This window comes from Tetrahymena thermophila (genome assembly GCF_000189635.1).
Source record: "Tetrahymena thermophila SB210 genomic scaffold scf_8254716, whole genome shotgun sequence".
In the NCBI taxonomy this organism is placed as follows: Eukaryota; Ciliophora; class Oligohymenophorea; order Hymenostomatida; family Tetrahymenidae; genus Tetrahymena; species Tetrahymena thermophila.
This window is the reverse complement of record NW_002476481.1, coordinates 882,859-900,426: the sequence shown is the minus strand read 5'-3', so window position 1 is coordinate 900,426 and position 17,568 is coordinate 882,859. Positions and strand designations below refer to the sequence as shown.

Here is a 17,568-nt window from a genome sequence, read left to right as displayed (position 1 = left end):
TTGAAGTAAATTTATCCCATTAAGTTGCTCATTTTTATTATAAATCAAGTTTATAAATGATTGAGATTCAATTATTCATTTTTTCATACGCACAACTTCTATTTTATTTAACGATATTACCATATGAGCAAGCATCTTTTAAAATCAAGAAATACAGATTTCAATGCAAAGGGTAGTTTTAAAAAAGTAAGAATAACTGCTAATAGAAATGTATCTTACATAAAAAAATGCTAACAGTAAAAATTTGTCAAGAAAGCACAAATAGTGATAAAAGGAAAAAAACAAGTAAGTAATAAAAATAAATAAATTTATTTTGTGATTTCAATTTATTATTAGTTTTTGCTTCTCCAGAATTTTTATCTAAAAAATTGTTCACTATTTTGATGAGTAGTTTCAAGTAATAGTGTAAAGTGTAAAATTTTTTAACGCTAGATGTTTCTTTTGTTTTTTTTGTGATTTCATTCCTTAAGATATGCTTTTGGAAAAATTGGATGATCAGGATTTTTTAATGTAGTTTGCCAAAAAAGAAGCAAGTAATTAGAATCATTTCAGATAGATATTTCCTTTAAGAATATCATGATTGATTGATTGATTATAAAAATGAAAAGAAAAGTGGGGATATTTATTTATTTGTTAAATAAGTTGAAATGTGAATGAATGAGGGAGGAAAGCATTATTAAGGGATTAAGATTTGTTATGATGGAAATGCACAATTTTTGAGCACACTAAATAAATAAATAAATAATTGTGAATAAGTAATTAATATGCATTGCCATGCGCTGATAAATTATAAAAGCTGACAGTGTACTTTAAAATTTACATAAAAAATAATATCTTTAGTAAATAAAAATCTAAAAAGAAAAAAAAAGTTTAAGAAAATCAAAAATAAAGAAATACAATTAAAATGTCTGGTTGGGATCAATATATCTAATATCTTTTGGCTGATAAGAAGTGCGAATCTGCCTACATCCTCGGTAAGGATCATGCTAACATTTGGGCTTGCTCTACTGGTATTGCTGCTGTAAGATATATTAGATTTTGCTTCTTTTTGGCCTTTTTTGCCATTTTAGTCACTCTATGATTTTGTGACTTCAATATTAATTTCATGTATTAATTTTCCTTTTTACTAAACAATCTAGCTTCCTACTTACTAAATCAATGTCGAAGGTAAAAACTTCAATGTTAACGAAGCTGAGCTCTTGGTTAAGGGTAATTTTTCTTTTAATTCATTAACTATCTCATATAATTGGCTGATTATCTTCAAGCTTCTTCTCTCAAAAACTCTTTCATTCCTATGAAAATTATTAGTGTTTAATATTTTTAAGATCCGAAGAACAATAAATAAATAAATAATATCCTTCGAACAAAAATTAGCAAACCTTCAAATCATTTAATCAATAAATAAATAAATATATAAGTACATAGCAACTATGCAACTAACTAATAAGGAATGAAGTACTCAATTTTTAACAAATATTTGCCAATATTCATCAAATTTTGATTAGCTTTCCTCTTTAATATTTACTAATATTAATAATAATATTCTCTTTCGTTAAATATTTTAGCTTTGAAGAACAACGGTGTTCCCACTGATCCTAATGTTGGTTTAAGAATTAAGAATGAAAAGTACTACACTGTCAGATTCGACGCTGATGCTGGTACCTGGTATCTTAAGAAGGTATATAATTTATTATTATTTAAGTTAGCAAATTATTCAAAGCTATAGCTATTAGGTGTCTTAAAAAAATAAACTAGCCAGCCATTTATTTATAATATTTGTTTTCATGACTGATATTAAGATATTTTAGAAAATAAAGCACCAAGCACTCAAAAAATAAAATAATGCAAAAATTAATATTATTTTTCAAAAAATAATTTAGGATTAAGGTGGTGCTTGCATTGCCGTTACCAAGTAAGCTTTAGTTATTGGTACTTTCAAAAACGACATCAAAATGACTAACGGTCAACCTCAAAATCCTGGTGCCGTCAACGCTGCTTGTGAAAAGCTCGCTGAATCCTTAAAGTCCGCTAACTACTGATTTGATTATTAATAGTTAAATAAATGATAATAAATTTATAAAAATAATTTAAATTGATAAACTTGTCATGATGATTTTTGTGTGATTTCATAGAAATATTATTCATTCATTTAGCTTTTTTTTAGATTATTCTTCTCAATATATTTCTACTATATAAACAATTTTAATTAGTTAATCCAACAAATTTGATATTTTATGCAAATAATTAATCATTTTTAAAATTTTCAATGGTTAATGTATTTACTAATTTATTGTAGTAAATATCTAAAATATCCATGAATCTCACAATATTTTCTTTAAATATTACTTTAATTAAATTATATACAAAACCTTTTTTAGGCTATTTCATTTAAGAAATTTTGTTTAATTTTGTATATTCAAATTAATACTTAAAATTAATTATTTAAAAATATTTATAAATCATATTATTAAATCAGTTAAAATATTATTAAGCATATTAGTTTTTTATTTTTGTTAAAAACATAGAATGATTTAATTGAATCCCTATTATAAACTTTACTACAAAAAAATATTTATATGCTTAATAAAATCCTGTTTATTAATTCAAAAAGCAATAAATTAGGCTTTGAAATTAATTGAAATGACTTTTTAATGCTTTTTAATTTAACTTAGTCATATATTTTTTTATGAAGGAAATTCACAATCAAACTATAAAATAAATTGAAATTAATAAAAAAAATAGTAGTTTTTTAACTAAAAAGGAATTGAATGTCCATCTTAAAAATATTTTTTTTAATGATATTCTTCATATTTTTGAATAGCTTTCCTCTTTAAACATTATTTTTATTTAAAATACAAATATTTTTAGCTAAACACTATGCTTTTATAACAATGGCCTTCCAACTAATAGAATTGTAGGTTTTAGAAATAAAAATCAAAAGTATACCTATTTAATTTTCGAAGCTAAATATTGCACTTGGTATCTCAGGAAGGTACTTAATTTATATTATAGCTACTGTGTGGTTTAAAAAAGTAAACTTATGATTTAAAATTTTTGTTTTGATGATTCATCAAAGTAGATTTTTGATAATTAAACACGAATTACTCATAAAATGTAAAATTTAAAATCAATTTTTACAAAGATAACTTAAAATTAAGGTGGAAATTGATTGAAATTATCAAAAAAACGTGGGTACTTATGAAATCTGCATCAAAATGACAACAATCAAGATAAAAATATTGGTACAGTCAATAAAGTTTGTTGAATCCTCACATAATCCTTAAAACATTCCACCTCTATTTTTATAATCAATAATTAAATATAATTTATTGAGTCTTTTTAGATGATGGATCATAATTTATTTCTTTGATATAAAAATTTGTAATTAGTTAATAAAGTACAATAATTAATTATTTATTTTTAAAGTATGAATTGTTCTTTTACAGAATTTTAATTTGAATTAGTAATTTATACAAAAAATATTTGAATATTTTTTATTTCATTGGAGATTCATAATCATTACTTAAGGATTTTACACTAATAATAGATTATTTTTTGCAAAAAATCTAAATTTATTACCATATATTTAAACTATTAAAATAAATATCTTTGTTTCTTTTTTCTATTGTTTAACAAAAACGATTGTCGCATTTTAAAATTTTAAATCTGGAAGAAAAAAAATCATAAAATAAAACAAATCAAAAAAAATGTTATATTTAATGAAGTAATCAAAATTTTTATTTTTGATGTTTCTTTTAAGATTTTAAAAATTTTAATCTACGTAGAAATAGATAGAAATTTAAATAGAATTTTGTCAGTTATTAGTTTTGTTTATTAGTTTATTTAGTTATCTAAATTTAGGTAATGATTTTGTGCGTCCTTCTAATTTTTTTTCATCAAATCAATCGAATCGAGACATATGATGTTATTAAAAAAGAATAAATGTTTAAGAAAAATGTTTGTTTTTAGTTTGATAGGGGAAAATTTTATTTAGACTTTTAATTAAAAATTCTTGAGTAAATTATCAACTTTCACTAATTAATTATTAGGTGTATTTGTTTAAAATACTTTGAATATATATAATTAAAATGAATTCTCAAAAAAGTATTATTTGCTTTTAATACTTAGTAGTTAGTTTAGCTTATCAGAAAGTAATACTAGCATACATAATAATTTTTTTCAGGTTTATATTTATTTGGAGGTATGCGATTGATTTGGGAGATAGGTTGATTAATAGTCATTAATTCAGAATTATTTTTGAATTCAAAGGTAAAAAGTTAGAAATTTTGAGAGAATATTTTTTATTAAAAAAGGTGTAAAAAAATTTTTAATTCTTAACTCCCTCCCTTCTATTTTTTCATCTGATTTGATTATTTTTTGATGCTTGCTTGCTTGATTCATATCTCCCAGTCTCTTTTACTTGCTTTTTATTTTAGTTTTAATCAATTTTTGATTATAATTTGAGTTCAAAGCGTTCATGATAATTATTATTATATTGGAAAGGTTAATAATTATTATCATTTGTTTAAAACAATAATAACAAAAGGGAAAAAGATTAGATACTTATTAAACATTAATATTAATATTCAAATAAAAACTCAAAAAAAAAAAAAAATAAATAGAAAGAAGAATAATAGAGAAGGAGAGAAGAGTTAATCTCAAGAGGTAGAGAAGAAGATAGTTATAAATCAGAATTAAACTCAAAAAATAGAAAAATAGTAAAAAACTCACAATAAATTAAACTATTTCTTGAACAATTAGTTAGAGAAAGGAACTCTAATTTTTTCAAAAACCATGTAGCAGCTGTAGAAGCAGCAATCTATCCAGAATTAAGGGTAGAATTACCCTCTAATGATGCAATTTTAAATAATGTCTAATAATTCAACTGCATCACAGCAGTCTTCAAATCAAAACTCTCCAGGTTCATCTCAGAATCTGAAAAATAATTATAATTCTAATGCATACCTTAACGGGAGTAATCAAGGAAGCAGCAGCGGGTTGATGGGTGCGTAAATTTCTTCATCTGTGCAGCAATAATCGGTTAATTATTAAAAAAATAATAACTCTTAGTTTAATTAAAACTTTTAATTAGTTCCTCATCCAAATTCATTTGCAGCACAAATGGCTAAAGAAAAAAACTTTTATTCTTTCAACAACAAGCAAACCAACAAATGCGGATAGAACCAAATCAGTTAATTTAGTTAGAATATTACCAATAATTTAATGCAAACTAATGACTAATTTACTACCTACTAATAACAACTGCAGCAGTAAAGTTAAGCTTCTTAGAATACTTTACATCAATAGCAATAACAATAACAATAGCATAATAGCAAGCAATAATAATAACAATAATTAAAACAGTAACTCTAGAATTAGCACAATCATTAATCAGGTTCAAGTTCTACATCATCTTCATCCTCAACATCTTCCTCCTCTAATGGTAATTAGTAGCAGTTTAGATACAAAACCCATAAGTGCAGACACTTTTTAAGTGGCAACTGCACTATGGGAGAAAAATGCAATTTTGCTCATAGTGATAAAGAATTGAGGGATCCATAAGACCCACTCCCTCCTAACGTTTTAGTAGGGCAGAAGATACAGATCACTAATTTTAAAACCATAAAATGTCGCTACTATGACAATGGATATTGTAAAAATTCAGAGAAATGCTCCTTTGCTCATGGAAATCAAGAGCTATTAACTCCTGGTGTAACATTAAATAATATTAATGCTTTCCCTTAATAGAACTAAATTTAGTTAAACGAAATGCAAAAAGAGTAAATGCGCAAAGAGTCTATTGAATAACAAAATAATTTAGAATTTTTCAAGAATAATATCACAGATGTTATTAATGAATTAAAGTATGGTTTTACTTCAAACCATATTGTCCTTTAACAACTAGACGACGCATAATACTCTTTAAATCAAGATAAAATAGAAAGTGCCCATTCAATTCTGCTTAAAATATTCGAAGATCCATAGCGCACAATCTAGGATAAGTAACTCATTCTGAGTACAATTAAGAAATACAATGAATACTACAAAGGAATAATGGAAACAAAGTACAAGCAAGATTAGTTAGGATATAATTAGTCAAACTTTTTTTAGCATTATTCTTTCGAAGGATTCTCTCTTGATACTCAGAATGCTTATATGAATGGAAACTAACAAAGTAATGACAACAGTCCTCCTTCATCTAGCAAACAAATCAGTTTAAATGAGAAGGTAATCTCTTAAACCTCATAATAGTATAGCAGCCACAAATCTGAGAATTACCATAATTCTCTGCATGCAAATCATAAGAGTATTTCATCAACAGGCACAAGCAATAGTAATTAAGGAAATGGAAGTAGCAGTCAAGAAGCTTAAAACAGCTACAGCACTTATAAAGACATTTCCTCATTCAATTAGTGCTAAAATGGAAGTACTACTAGCTCTAACTGCAGCAGTAATGATAACAGCGATTGCGGAAGAAAAGAAAAATCATCATCACCATCTTATATTAACAACATGGGTTCAATTAATTAATAAGGCTTTTCTAATAATTTCTTATATCAAGATTATGATTAGAAGATTTTTAATTAAGATTAAATTTCCGACTAGCAAGACTTCCAATCTTTTAATGAAATTAATTAAATATTCAATAACTATAATATTGAACCAACCATTCAGCAAGCAAAAAATGAAGGCTCATCTGAAAAAAGACAATCTGAAGCAGAAGCGCTTCAAAAACAGAAATAAATATAAGACATTTTTTCAGAAGAGAATTAAAATGCGATCATCTTTAAAAACACTTGGGTAACTAACATTAATTTTATACTTATTTACTATTTATAAAAAGAGAGCAGTAATGATTATTAAAATATCATTCAATATTCATTCATTCATTCATACATCATTTATCTAAATTTTCTATAAATTTCTCATATTTTTTACAATCAAAAAAGTAAAAAGCTCATAAAAATTAATCAATAAAAACTAACAAAAGCAAATAGAAAAATCCATAAAAAATCTTTACTTTTCCTCTTTCAGAAATAATCAAATTAATAATTTTGTAACTCTAATAAATTAAGTTTTAATAATATTAAATTAAATATGATTTTATTAACAATTATTTATAAAAAAACAGATAGACATAAACAACATCGAGTGAGATATAAGAAAAAATAATTTTAATTTATAAAATTTAAAATAAAAAATCTATATTATATTTGTTCTCAACAGAAGACACTCTTTCCTTTAGAGGAGTTTACCATTTCTTAGAGATCCCTATAAATAAATAAATAAATAAATAAATAAATAACAATAATAATAATAAATTGACAATTGATACATTTAGTAAATTAGTTAGATGACTTAAAAGAAATAAAAATAAATTATATTTACCATAGTTATTGCTGGAGATTAGCGATTCTTTAATCCTTTTCCCTATTGATACATATTTAGATACATAAATAAGTATATTATAAGATAAATGAAATTAAATCTCAAAGAGAATTAGTTACATTATTTATTGCTTTTAGTATTCGATGAGGCTGTTTTATCTGTCAATCATTTCAAACTAGGCTTTGACAATTTCAGATTCATGTTACATACTACCTCCTTATTTTAAGTGATTATCTACTACAACAACACGTGAGCTGGTAACACTATGCTTATTTTCAAAGATAGGTCTTGCAGCTCTTTTAATCACTTCATCCTATTCTATATTTTGGTTCTTGAGCTCTATATAGTTAAAATATGAATTAGTTTAATTTAGTTAGATTAGCGAATGTGTAAGTAAATTAATAAATTAATGAATGAATAAGAGAAAAGATGCAATTGTGAAAATATTAAAAACTTAAAAAAAACAATAATAATAATAATAATAAATGAATTACAAAATTCTTAAATCTGTCTTTGCAGTTCAGATATTTTCAAATCTTGCTCTATTTTCTACTAATTACTTGCTGCATAATCGTTTGTTGCCTTAGTATACATATCGCTTTATATTTATAAAATTAGTTAAATAAAATAGTTAGTTATTAGCTCGTATAATATATAAAATATATATATATATAAAACAAGTATTTATATCATCATAAAGAAATAATCTTCTTACTTTAAAGTTCCATTTTGTTATTGCAAATTCTTTATTATCATTTCTTTCTATTCAATCTTTTTTAAAAAAATTTACTTATTTTCTATCTTAGAAATTATATTTTCTTTGAATTTAATCATTAAATTTAAATGAAAAACATTCAGATTAGCTTTTTAAAAATTATAAATTATTTTTACTTCTTGTTGCAAAACTAACTTCTAAGAATCTAGACTTTCTTGCAAGGTCAAATATTGAGAGCGTAAATTATCATATTGAATGCTTAAATAATTTAACTTTACGTCTGATTCTTCCAACTTTTTGTTGTCAAAAAACAAAGTTCTTAATATGAAGATAATATTTTAAATTATTTTTACTTGCTTTTGAACTTTTGTGCATTTTTATTTCCAGTATTCTATTTCATTATTTTTTCCATTCAAAATAGACTCGAAGTTATTTTCTTCAATTTATGTTACGAAGCTGTTAAAATAAAATACAAATTAATCAATAAAAAATAAATAAAAGATATTTCATTATAATTACTATGGTTGCTAATTTGTACTGAGATAAGGAGAAAGTCCATTATTTGGAGTAGTGCTGACTTTCAAAGGAGACTTGTTAACTTGTTAATCAAACTTTTTAATAAAAAATTAAATTAATTGCATTAGCTAAATCTCTTAAATGAATTCTTACTTGATGCACACTGTTTTTTGGCTTCCATTAATCTAAATCTAATTGTTCTTGTTAATTTCTGTTTTTTTAGATTTAAAGTTAATAAATTTTAAATTTCAATATGTTTTTATTATGATTACATTGCATTTTAATTTAAAGTAAATTGAGTTGAAGCTATGATTGGATTAGCTTCGCTTGCTGGTTGAGTTTGTCTAATTTGTTTAATTGGTTCAATTTGAGAGTTATAAGTGTTATATTCTGAAATAGCATATGCTTTAGGCTATTGAGCATTGAATTAAGAATTAGTTACATAACTATAACTCTAAACTCCATATATATCAGGTTTTTAGGTCACAGGAGCTACCTAACTAAGGCTGTTAGCCTATATTTAACTATTATATTGTTGATTTTGTTCTGCATAACTTAATGTTGTCCCATTGATTTAATCTGGTTTTATCACTGATTAATAAGGATTGGAAGAGTATTATAAATTATTATAGCTTAATCCTAGTATTAATTTTAATAATAGTATAATCCTAGATTGATTTCATTATATAATCATACCTATAACCTAAGAGTTTTAAATCATTTTTTCCTATTGCTATTTTTATCGGTTTATAAATCTAAATGCTTTAATTTGATTGATAAATAAATTATATTTTGATATTTTGCAGACTTATAGTTCTATTTATCTATATATCTATCTATTTATTTATTAATCAATCTATATCTTTTTTAATAGTCCCTGACTATTTTTTATTTGATATTCATAAGTAAGTATATGCTTTTTAATTTCTTTTGAAATAATATTTTAGTGCTAAAATACAATAAATGCATGCTATTAAAATCTTTGAAATTAAATCATTCGAAATATGCTTTAATAAGATTATACTTAAGATATTGAGAATATTTGTTTATAGTTATTTATTTACTTATATTAATTACTTACATTTATCATTCCCACTTAATTTTTTCTTTCGATTTTTAATAATATAATAATAATAGTGTATAAAGTTTCTCAAATTTTCAATAAATAAATAAATATCATATCAAATTTTAATTTATCAAATTATATATTTAAGTTTTATCAAAAATAATATTCATCAATTTTGAATTTTTAAATTTGGGATGATTATTAAATTGATAAATCATCTCGACAATATCTATTAAGTAAACATCATTTATCTTTGAAATAGATCAATAAATTTATAAAATTTGTATAATTAAACAAACAAAATCAGTTTATGATTTTTTTACATGTATAATAATATATCTATATGATATAGCTTTTAAATTAGACAAATTTGTTAATTTTATTTAATGTTTTAAATAAAATTAAACTAATTCAAAAACATATAAAAAAAAATTAAAAATTTAAATAAAAAATTAATAAAATTTTGAAATAATAATAATAAATTAACTTTATTGAATATATTAAAAATTCATTTCTAAATATCTTTTATTGAGGTATTCATTAAATGAAAATAAGAAAACTATTTTTGTAAAAATAATAAATAGATGGAAATTTTGAAAATATTGTTAAATTATAATAAAAAGATTTTTCTATGATTTTTAAATAAATTCTTTTTACTGTAATTTCTCAAGTATGTATTTAGGTTAATTTTTTTTTTTTAATTTGAATAAGACCAATTTTCATGAAAATAATGAAAGTCTTAAATAATGAGGAAATAAAATAAGTGCTTAAATTTTTATTAAATTAATAGATTTCTAGCAAGAAAAGTATTAAATTTTATACAATAATGGAATTAGAAATGATTTTATCATTAAAATTGTTATTTTTATTTAAAACTATGTATTTTAAAAGCTTTTAACAAACATATAAAAAGTTTATTTTATTTTATTAAATTTACGAGCTTTAATATCTTATATTTTTTATAATCTAGAAATTACTGATTAAATTAATAGTTTATTAATTCTAATTTGGTTTTTCGTGAGAATAATTTTCAATAATATAGAAATCTAAATAGTACTTTTCAACCAAAATCTCATTTGAAATCAAATTTCTAAAACTTTGATTTTTCTTTTGTTTATGACTTCTAAAGTTTGTTTTTAAAATATAAAATTGTATATTTTATTAAAATAAAAATTTAATTACTGTGGTAATATGAGAGTCTAATGAATCTTTACTATTTTACTTTATTAATTTTTAATTTTTTTTTAATATTTAACTCATTCCTAATGAAATTCTATTTCCTGCAGTGCTAAGACTTATTTTCTACCTGAAACTAAATTCATTTTAATTTAACTCTTCTTTAATAGTTTTCATCACTTCTGAAACTTTTTTCCAGTTTTTAAAAGGACTACAATTATATGAATGCCCAATTTTAATCCATTAAAAGTAAGAAGGAAATTTTTATTTTATCTTGAAAATAAGTTTTTAAAATATATTTCTATCTTTTTCTTCTGCTGGAATAGACTATATTAATATTAGCTACAACATTTTTAAAACAAACTAAAAGTTTAAAATTCCTATAATGAAAGTGACTATGTAAGAAATTATATAGTTATCTGAGAGACTTCCAACAAAAAGCAAATAAATAGTTATTATTACTAAGAAAGTAGATTCCTGCTCAAGATTATTAAATTTTTACAAAATAAATGGCTTTAATTTTTTCTAAAGGAGTAAAAATAAGAACATAACCCCAAATAAAACAGTACTCTTAAAAGTGATTTAAAAGTTAAAAATATTAATAGCGATTATACCTGTAGAACGAATAATTAATCTTGCCAAATCCCAGTAATATTTGTCATCTACATATTCCTTTTATAAAAAAAGGTTTAATTAAAATAAAATAATTAATTTATTTAGAATTAGTATATCTTTTATTTAAATTATTTAAAATATTCATTTATATTTGTTATAATTTAATATAAATACCTGATATAGATAACCATATCTAAAGAGTATTTTAATGGTATGCATTTTTTGCTTATAATTTCTTATCCTTACAAATAAAAAGAGAGGAATTAAAACTATCCAAATTAATCCTAAAGGTAAAATGCAGATATATATGTACTTCATATGCTCCCTCTCTAAGCATGTATAATTTAAATCAGAAGATATGTAAGACTATGAGCCAATTTCCTAGCATGATAGAGATTAGGTTATAACTTTAACAACAGAAGGCTGAAAAAATAAGTATATATTAATGATGTTTGTGTAAACAGCCTATCTCGAAGAGTGAGAAGTATTTTTTTCGAAAATATAGCTAAAAAGTTAAATAACTATAAATAAGGCAATTGGTTAAAAGTTGATCCATAACAAGCGGACTATATAATTTGGAACTGCTAAATTTTTAGAAAATAGTAAACAATCAATAGAATAGATTGTAATTTAAGAGGTATCTCCCCCAGTTAAGTTAAAAAACGTAAAATAAGTTGGCAATGTTATGTTTAAACTGTTAACAATTCCTAGAAATTAAAAGTAGTTAATTAATATTTTAATAAAAGAAGATTAAGAAGTTTAGGTTCTTTAAAGGTTAGGAGAAACAAATCTTAATTTTGATAAATATTTAGCCATGATATATTTTCTTATTAGAACCATTTCATTATTAATTTTAGTATAGATTTGAATTAAAATAAAAGCAAAAATCAGAAATATTAAAATAATATTCAATGCAGAATAAAAATGTACACAATCATTGCACACTTAATTGGACTTAGAGTACTAAGTACCCCATATTTCGCCATTAACATCACATTCATAACAAATTGGTCCTATATGACCCTTTAAGCATCCGTTTTTCGATTAAGGGTCTTCTGGTATGCAAAATTAAGATTACTAGCATTAAATTATCACATCTGAAAGATTACCTGTTCTCCAATATCCATTTTAAACTTATATTTAAGAACTTTAACAGGCAATTGAACCAACAGGACATCTCTTACAATTAATGCTTTGAGCAGAGTATGGATCTATAATGCTGTAGAAACCTTTTTTCATAAATATAATTATAAATCAATTAATTTTCAAAAATTTTTAGATAGTTTATTTTAAACTTTTTCTTTTTATATCCTTTAAAAAAATTAAACTATTTCATTAATTAAAGAAAGAATCCTTTACCCTTACTTAACGTCTTTGACGTTTAATTAATGGGGATTGATAGTATTCAAAAATTAAAAATTATTTTTATTAATTCATCTTTAATAAATTTTATATTTTTAAAAAAAAGAGAGATAAAATTGAATAAATAAATAATTAGTTGATTTGTTTTAAATTAAGTGCATATTTTATTAACAATTTTGTACCTTATCCGCATTCGTAACATAAGGTGTAATTTCCAGATTGTTAGAGTATTTCTCCAATTTAACACTTTCTGAAATTGACAGTAATTGGAAGATTATATCTTGATTATATTACTTACTAAATATCTGTCTAAAATTAAGGAAGGAGCTAAGCAGACTTTATATTTAAAATAGCACTAGATGAAGGCTAATAAGAATAGGACAAGTCAAAAATAAATGCAAAATGCGTTAAAGAATATACTTGCCTTAAGTCTCCTAATAAACCAATATTACTGCTTTCTGCTTAGAGTATGTAAATTGACATTTCTTCTAAAATGTCTTAGCTGAGTTAAGGATATAGCTACAAATTAACAAATGAAACTTCTCTCATTTCCTCATCAATAAATCTAATTAATATAGGTATTGGCGATTTATATCCACTTTGTACATTATCTAGAATATTTTATTCTAAAGCTTAATTATTTTTGTTTTTCATATTTAAAAACTTAGGATATGATCCAACATTTATTCCATATGAAGTAGCATTATTTTTGTAAAATTAATTATTTTTTTTTAAAAAGCTAACTCCACTTTACATTATCACCAAAGGTTAAAGATTAATGTATCTGATACCTCCTCCAATAAATGCCAAATTTTAGTTGAATGTATTGTTTTAAATTTTTAAAATGTCGCAATTATTTAGCAATACAGCTCCACCTGAACCTTAAAGAGCTTAGTTCTTTATATATTAGTTGGAGTTAAAAATATTAAAATTACTATTTTCACAATAGATCGCTCCTCCTGATCCTAAAGTTGCTGTATTAGAAGTAAATAAATTGTATTCGAAGCTACTAATTTAGCTATTTTATATATAAATAACACCTCCATTTCCTTTTTTTGAAGAGATTTGTGAAAAAGTATTTTTTTGAATTGTTACTTACTTGCAATTAATAATTTAAATTGCTCCAGAACCTTATAAAGATTAACATTAAGATACTGCATTAGACATAATAATAACATTTTATGAATCAAGAATCTTCAAAGCTGAAGAAGAAGGTCCATTTGTAGAAAGTTATTAATAAATTGTATTTAAAATATTTACATTTTATGAATTTTAAACTAAAATAGTACTACTTAAAGAATTTTCTATTGAGCTAAAATTTGAATTTTAAAGCAATATTGATTCATCAGCAGCTAAATTTATGAGGGAAAATTATTATAAAGCATCAGTTAGCAAAACATTTATATCTGTAAACTGGATTTAGTCTAAAATAATAATGTCAGAAGTAATTTAAATGAAAGATTACTGGACAATCTAAGAGGTATTTACTTTTAAATTAGTTATGGTTAAGTTTTTGCATAGTATGATTTATATATCTGAAACTTGATAAGATGAAAGAAGTAAGTATCTCATATTTTTAATTTATTGAAGTTATATTGATTGTAGGTAAGTACTGCAAACTCCTAAATTAGTAAATATTGTGCCATCTTGATCATTCTAAATATTTACATTTTAAATAGAACTTTTATTTATGCTTAGTGATTCATAAACAAGTTCAAAATCAAAAATAGAAAACTAATTTGAGCTATTAATATTAAAATCATTAATTTAAATGTCGTCAATATTTACTTTTTTATTATTTGAAAAGTAGAATATTTTTTATATGAAACTACTAGTATTTTTAGTTTGAAATTATCTTAACTAAGGTATTTGGTTATTATATATTATCTGATACAATGAAAGCAGTTGTATATTAACAAACTAAGTTGATGAAATGACAAAGGAAGATTATTAAATGAAGTTAGTTTAAGATATTTAAATATTTTTCAAAGTTACATTTTATACTTAATTTATAAGTAAAAGTTAATCAAATCCAGAGCAATCACAATTAATTACATTTATATTATTGATTTGCAGTTTTTCTATATTTTAAAGAACTATTAAAGGACGTCCTAAATTAAATTTGCATGAAATTAAATTTACTTCTGTAATAATAACCATACTGATATTTGTTATATTAATCTAAGTTATTGTTGGCAATGTTTAGTTTTCATAGTGCTACAAATTTATTTTTTAAATAACCAATGTTTATACATTATTAATTTACACACTTGCCTCTGTTAATGTGATATTTTCGAGTAAAACTTATTTTATATCAGGGAAAATTATATTATTTATAGTGAGATTAGTTTGAATATCATTATTTTACAAGTAATTTTAATAATTTTGAGGTGCAGTTTGCATTTCTAAATTCTTTATTTAAATAAAAGAAACACCTTGTTGAATATTAAATGGATCCTTGATATAAACAATAATATTTTGTTCTTTTGGTGCGATGATTAGTTAGAATATATTATTCAAAACATTTTATTAAAGTTTTGGGAGGTATAAATTTTAGTATTTAGATATATTTATTGTTATACCTTTAAGTTTTCTTTACTAACTAATAAGATAAGAGCTCATTTAGTTGAGAGAAGTATCATCTTAGTAATTAAATTACTATAGTTAATAATTTAAAGAGCATGATTAAGTTTATTGCTGGCTGTATATATCTAAAGCAAGTCTATACAAAAACATTCCTTCTAAAGTAAATCCGTTAATATTAAGTTAATATTCATTGCTGCTATTCTCATTTTCTTAGATTTTTACAAAAGAAAATGCTATTATTGAAAACTAATTAATTTGCAAAAATGCTTTTTCTGTAGGAAGAGAAACAAATGGAGAAAATTCATAAACAGAGAGTTTAGTTATAAATTCAACCAAAAAAAAGTACCCAACTCCTAAGTATCTAATATTCTTCAACTCTAAAGTTGAATTAAAATACCTAAAGTTAAACAAAAGCTTTAAATCTTATCTAAAATAAATGTTAGCAAAGTGAGAAACGACTGAATAAATAAAGTTATCATCGAAATACAAATTAGTTGAGAATGAACTAATAAAAGAATTTGCATGTTTTTAAAGATTAAAGTCATAAACTAAGCTTCCTACCATGTGATTTTACAAAAATATTCTTTTGTAGATACTGTCTATTAAAATATTTCCAAAATTGACATTAAATTCCAAACCTACAGAAACAATTTCTGAGATTAGAATGTAATCATAAATTTTTATCAAGTTATTCATTAAAATAACAACTTAAGAGTTACTTAATTGCTGAATGCTTAGTATTCTGGAAGGCATAACAATTTAAGCTCTAATATTGCCAGAAATACTTTTACTAGAGTCATAGCTTAAGTTCACAATATTTAAATTTTTTTAACTACCAGAAAAATCTGTAAATAAAAATGTTGTTAAGTTATTAGCAAATAAATACTATGCAATACCTTATTTTAATACTATTATTTCATTGATTTTAACAGATTTTTATCTTTTTTGAAGCTATAGTACTTGTTATGACTAAGAAAGTAGGATAACTTAATCTTAATTTTCAAAGAGTATTTTTATAATATTTTAAGCAAGGAAAAGCTAGTCTATCTAATTAATAAGTGAATTACTCAAATCTAAAATGGCTATTTCGTTATCAAAAATTGCATAGATAAGTAAGTTTTACAAATCGTTTTCAACTATTCGAATGTATCCTGAATTCAAATTATTTCTCATCCAAGTGGAAGTTATTGTTTAATTTATAAAGAGATTAGCTTGAGAGTTGATATCATTTAGTAACAAAAAAGTATTGTTATTTACTTGGAAGAATCTGGGATTTATTTGAGTAGGAAATTTAGCTTGATTATTATTAAGTAAATAATCATAATCAAGTAAAACATTTTAATAATATGTAGAGTATTATATTATATTTCTATTCTAAAAAAATCTAAGCTAAGTCACAAAAGTGTCTACTTAGTAAAGCTCTATGTTATTTCTTTTAGTATTAATAAGATATACAGTAAAATTAGAAGATAATATGATTCTTTATTTGTAGCTATCCCATATTAAACGTTTTTAAAAAGCTTATGAGTCAGTTTAATTAAGCTAATTTTAAAGTAAAATTTATAAAATTAAAAATAATTTTAAAGAAATTTTTTATTATTACTTGATATTGTGATATAAGATTATTTGTAGAGTAAGAATACTGGTTTAAGCAATTGTTAGTATCATAAAAAAATATTAGCTTATTAACTTAGTCTATAACTGCATCTGAATAAGGAAAAAAGGCTACACTTAAAGATATTTTATTTATCAGCTGATGAGTTTTTTAGTCATACAAACCGATATAAAGAAGATTAGAATTTAAGAAGATATAAGTTTGCTTATCGTCTAAAAAGAAGAACTTAATTTTTAATAAAATAAAATTAATGTAAAGATTGAAAGTTAATAGTATATTTTACTCTGTAATTTATGCTTTGATAATCTGTACTTGGAGCTGGTAAGGATAATGCTATGTATTGCATTGTATTGAGATCAAGCGTCATAAAAATACAATTATACTTTTAGACATAGATTAAATAATTATAGTTTGGATTTAAAAAATACTGTGCACCATAAAAATTAGTATCATATATTGATTTAATATATGTTAGGGTATCAAGAGCAAAAACTCTCACTGAAATCATTTGGCAAATGATTAACTAGC

General features: G+C 23.0%; 4 protein-coding genes across 4 annotated transcripts; 2 read left to right on the top strand and 2 right to left on the bottom strand. All coding sequences in view use genetic code 6, as the record gives it.

Annotated features, from left to right (window-relative positions):
* Positions 1-904: 904 nt before the first annotated feature.
* TTHERM_00105430 (profilin) lies at positions 905-2,039 on the top strand (the record flags this gene model as incomplete). Its single annotated transcript, XM_001012293.3, has 4 exons — positions 905-1,021; positions 1,140-1,209; positions 1,566-1,678; positions 1,881-2,039. The coding sequence occupies 4 exons, from the start codon at positions 905-907 to the stop codon at positions 2,037-2,039; spliced, it is 459 nt and encodes a 152-aa protein (XP_001012293.1).
* Positions 2,040-4,515: 2,476 nt separating this feature from the next.
* TTHERM_00105420 (zinc finger C-x8-C-x5-C-x3-H type protein) lies at positions 4,516-7,156 on the top strand (the record flags this gene model as incomplete). The annotated part of the gene is made up of 2 exons (XM_001012292.3): positions 4,516-6,801; positions 7,133-7,156. Exons 1-2 carry the CDS (start codon positions 4,795-4,797, stop codon positions 7,154-7,156), a joined length of 2,031 nt encoding a protein of 676 aa, XP_001012292.2. The 5' UTR covers positions 4,516-4,794.
* Positions 7,157-7,220: 64 nt separating this feature from the next.
* TTHERM_00105410 (hypothetical protein) lies at positions 7,221-9,341 on the bottom strand (the record flags this gene model as incomplete). The annotated part of the gene is made up of 11 exons (XM_001012291.2): positions 7,221-7,272; positions 7,390-7,431; positions 7,509-7,728; positions 7,884-7,987; positions 8,105-8,160; positions 8,281-8,397; positions 8,458-8,560; positions 8,624-8,715; positions 8,774-8,831; positions 8,893-9,259; positions 9,317-9,341. 11 exons carry the CDS (start codon positions 9,339-9,341, stop codon positions 7,221-7,223), a joined length of 1,236 nt encoding a protein of 411 aa, XP_001012291.2.
* Positions 9,342-10,352: 1,011 nt separating this feature from the next.
* Positions 10,353-17,548, bottom strand: TTHERM_00105400 (transmembrane protein, putative; the record flags this gene model as incomplete). Its single annotated transcript, XM_001012290.3, has 5 exons — positions 10,353-11,534; positions 11,652-12,706; positions 13,022-16,967; positions 17,029-17,265; positions 17,324-17,548. 5 exons carry the CDS (start codon positions 17,546-17,548, stop codon positions 10,353-10,355), a joined length of 6,645 nt encoding a protein of 2,214 aa, XP_001012290.3.
* Between the last annotated feature and the right edge of the window lie 20 nt (positions 17,549-17,568).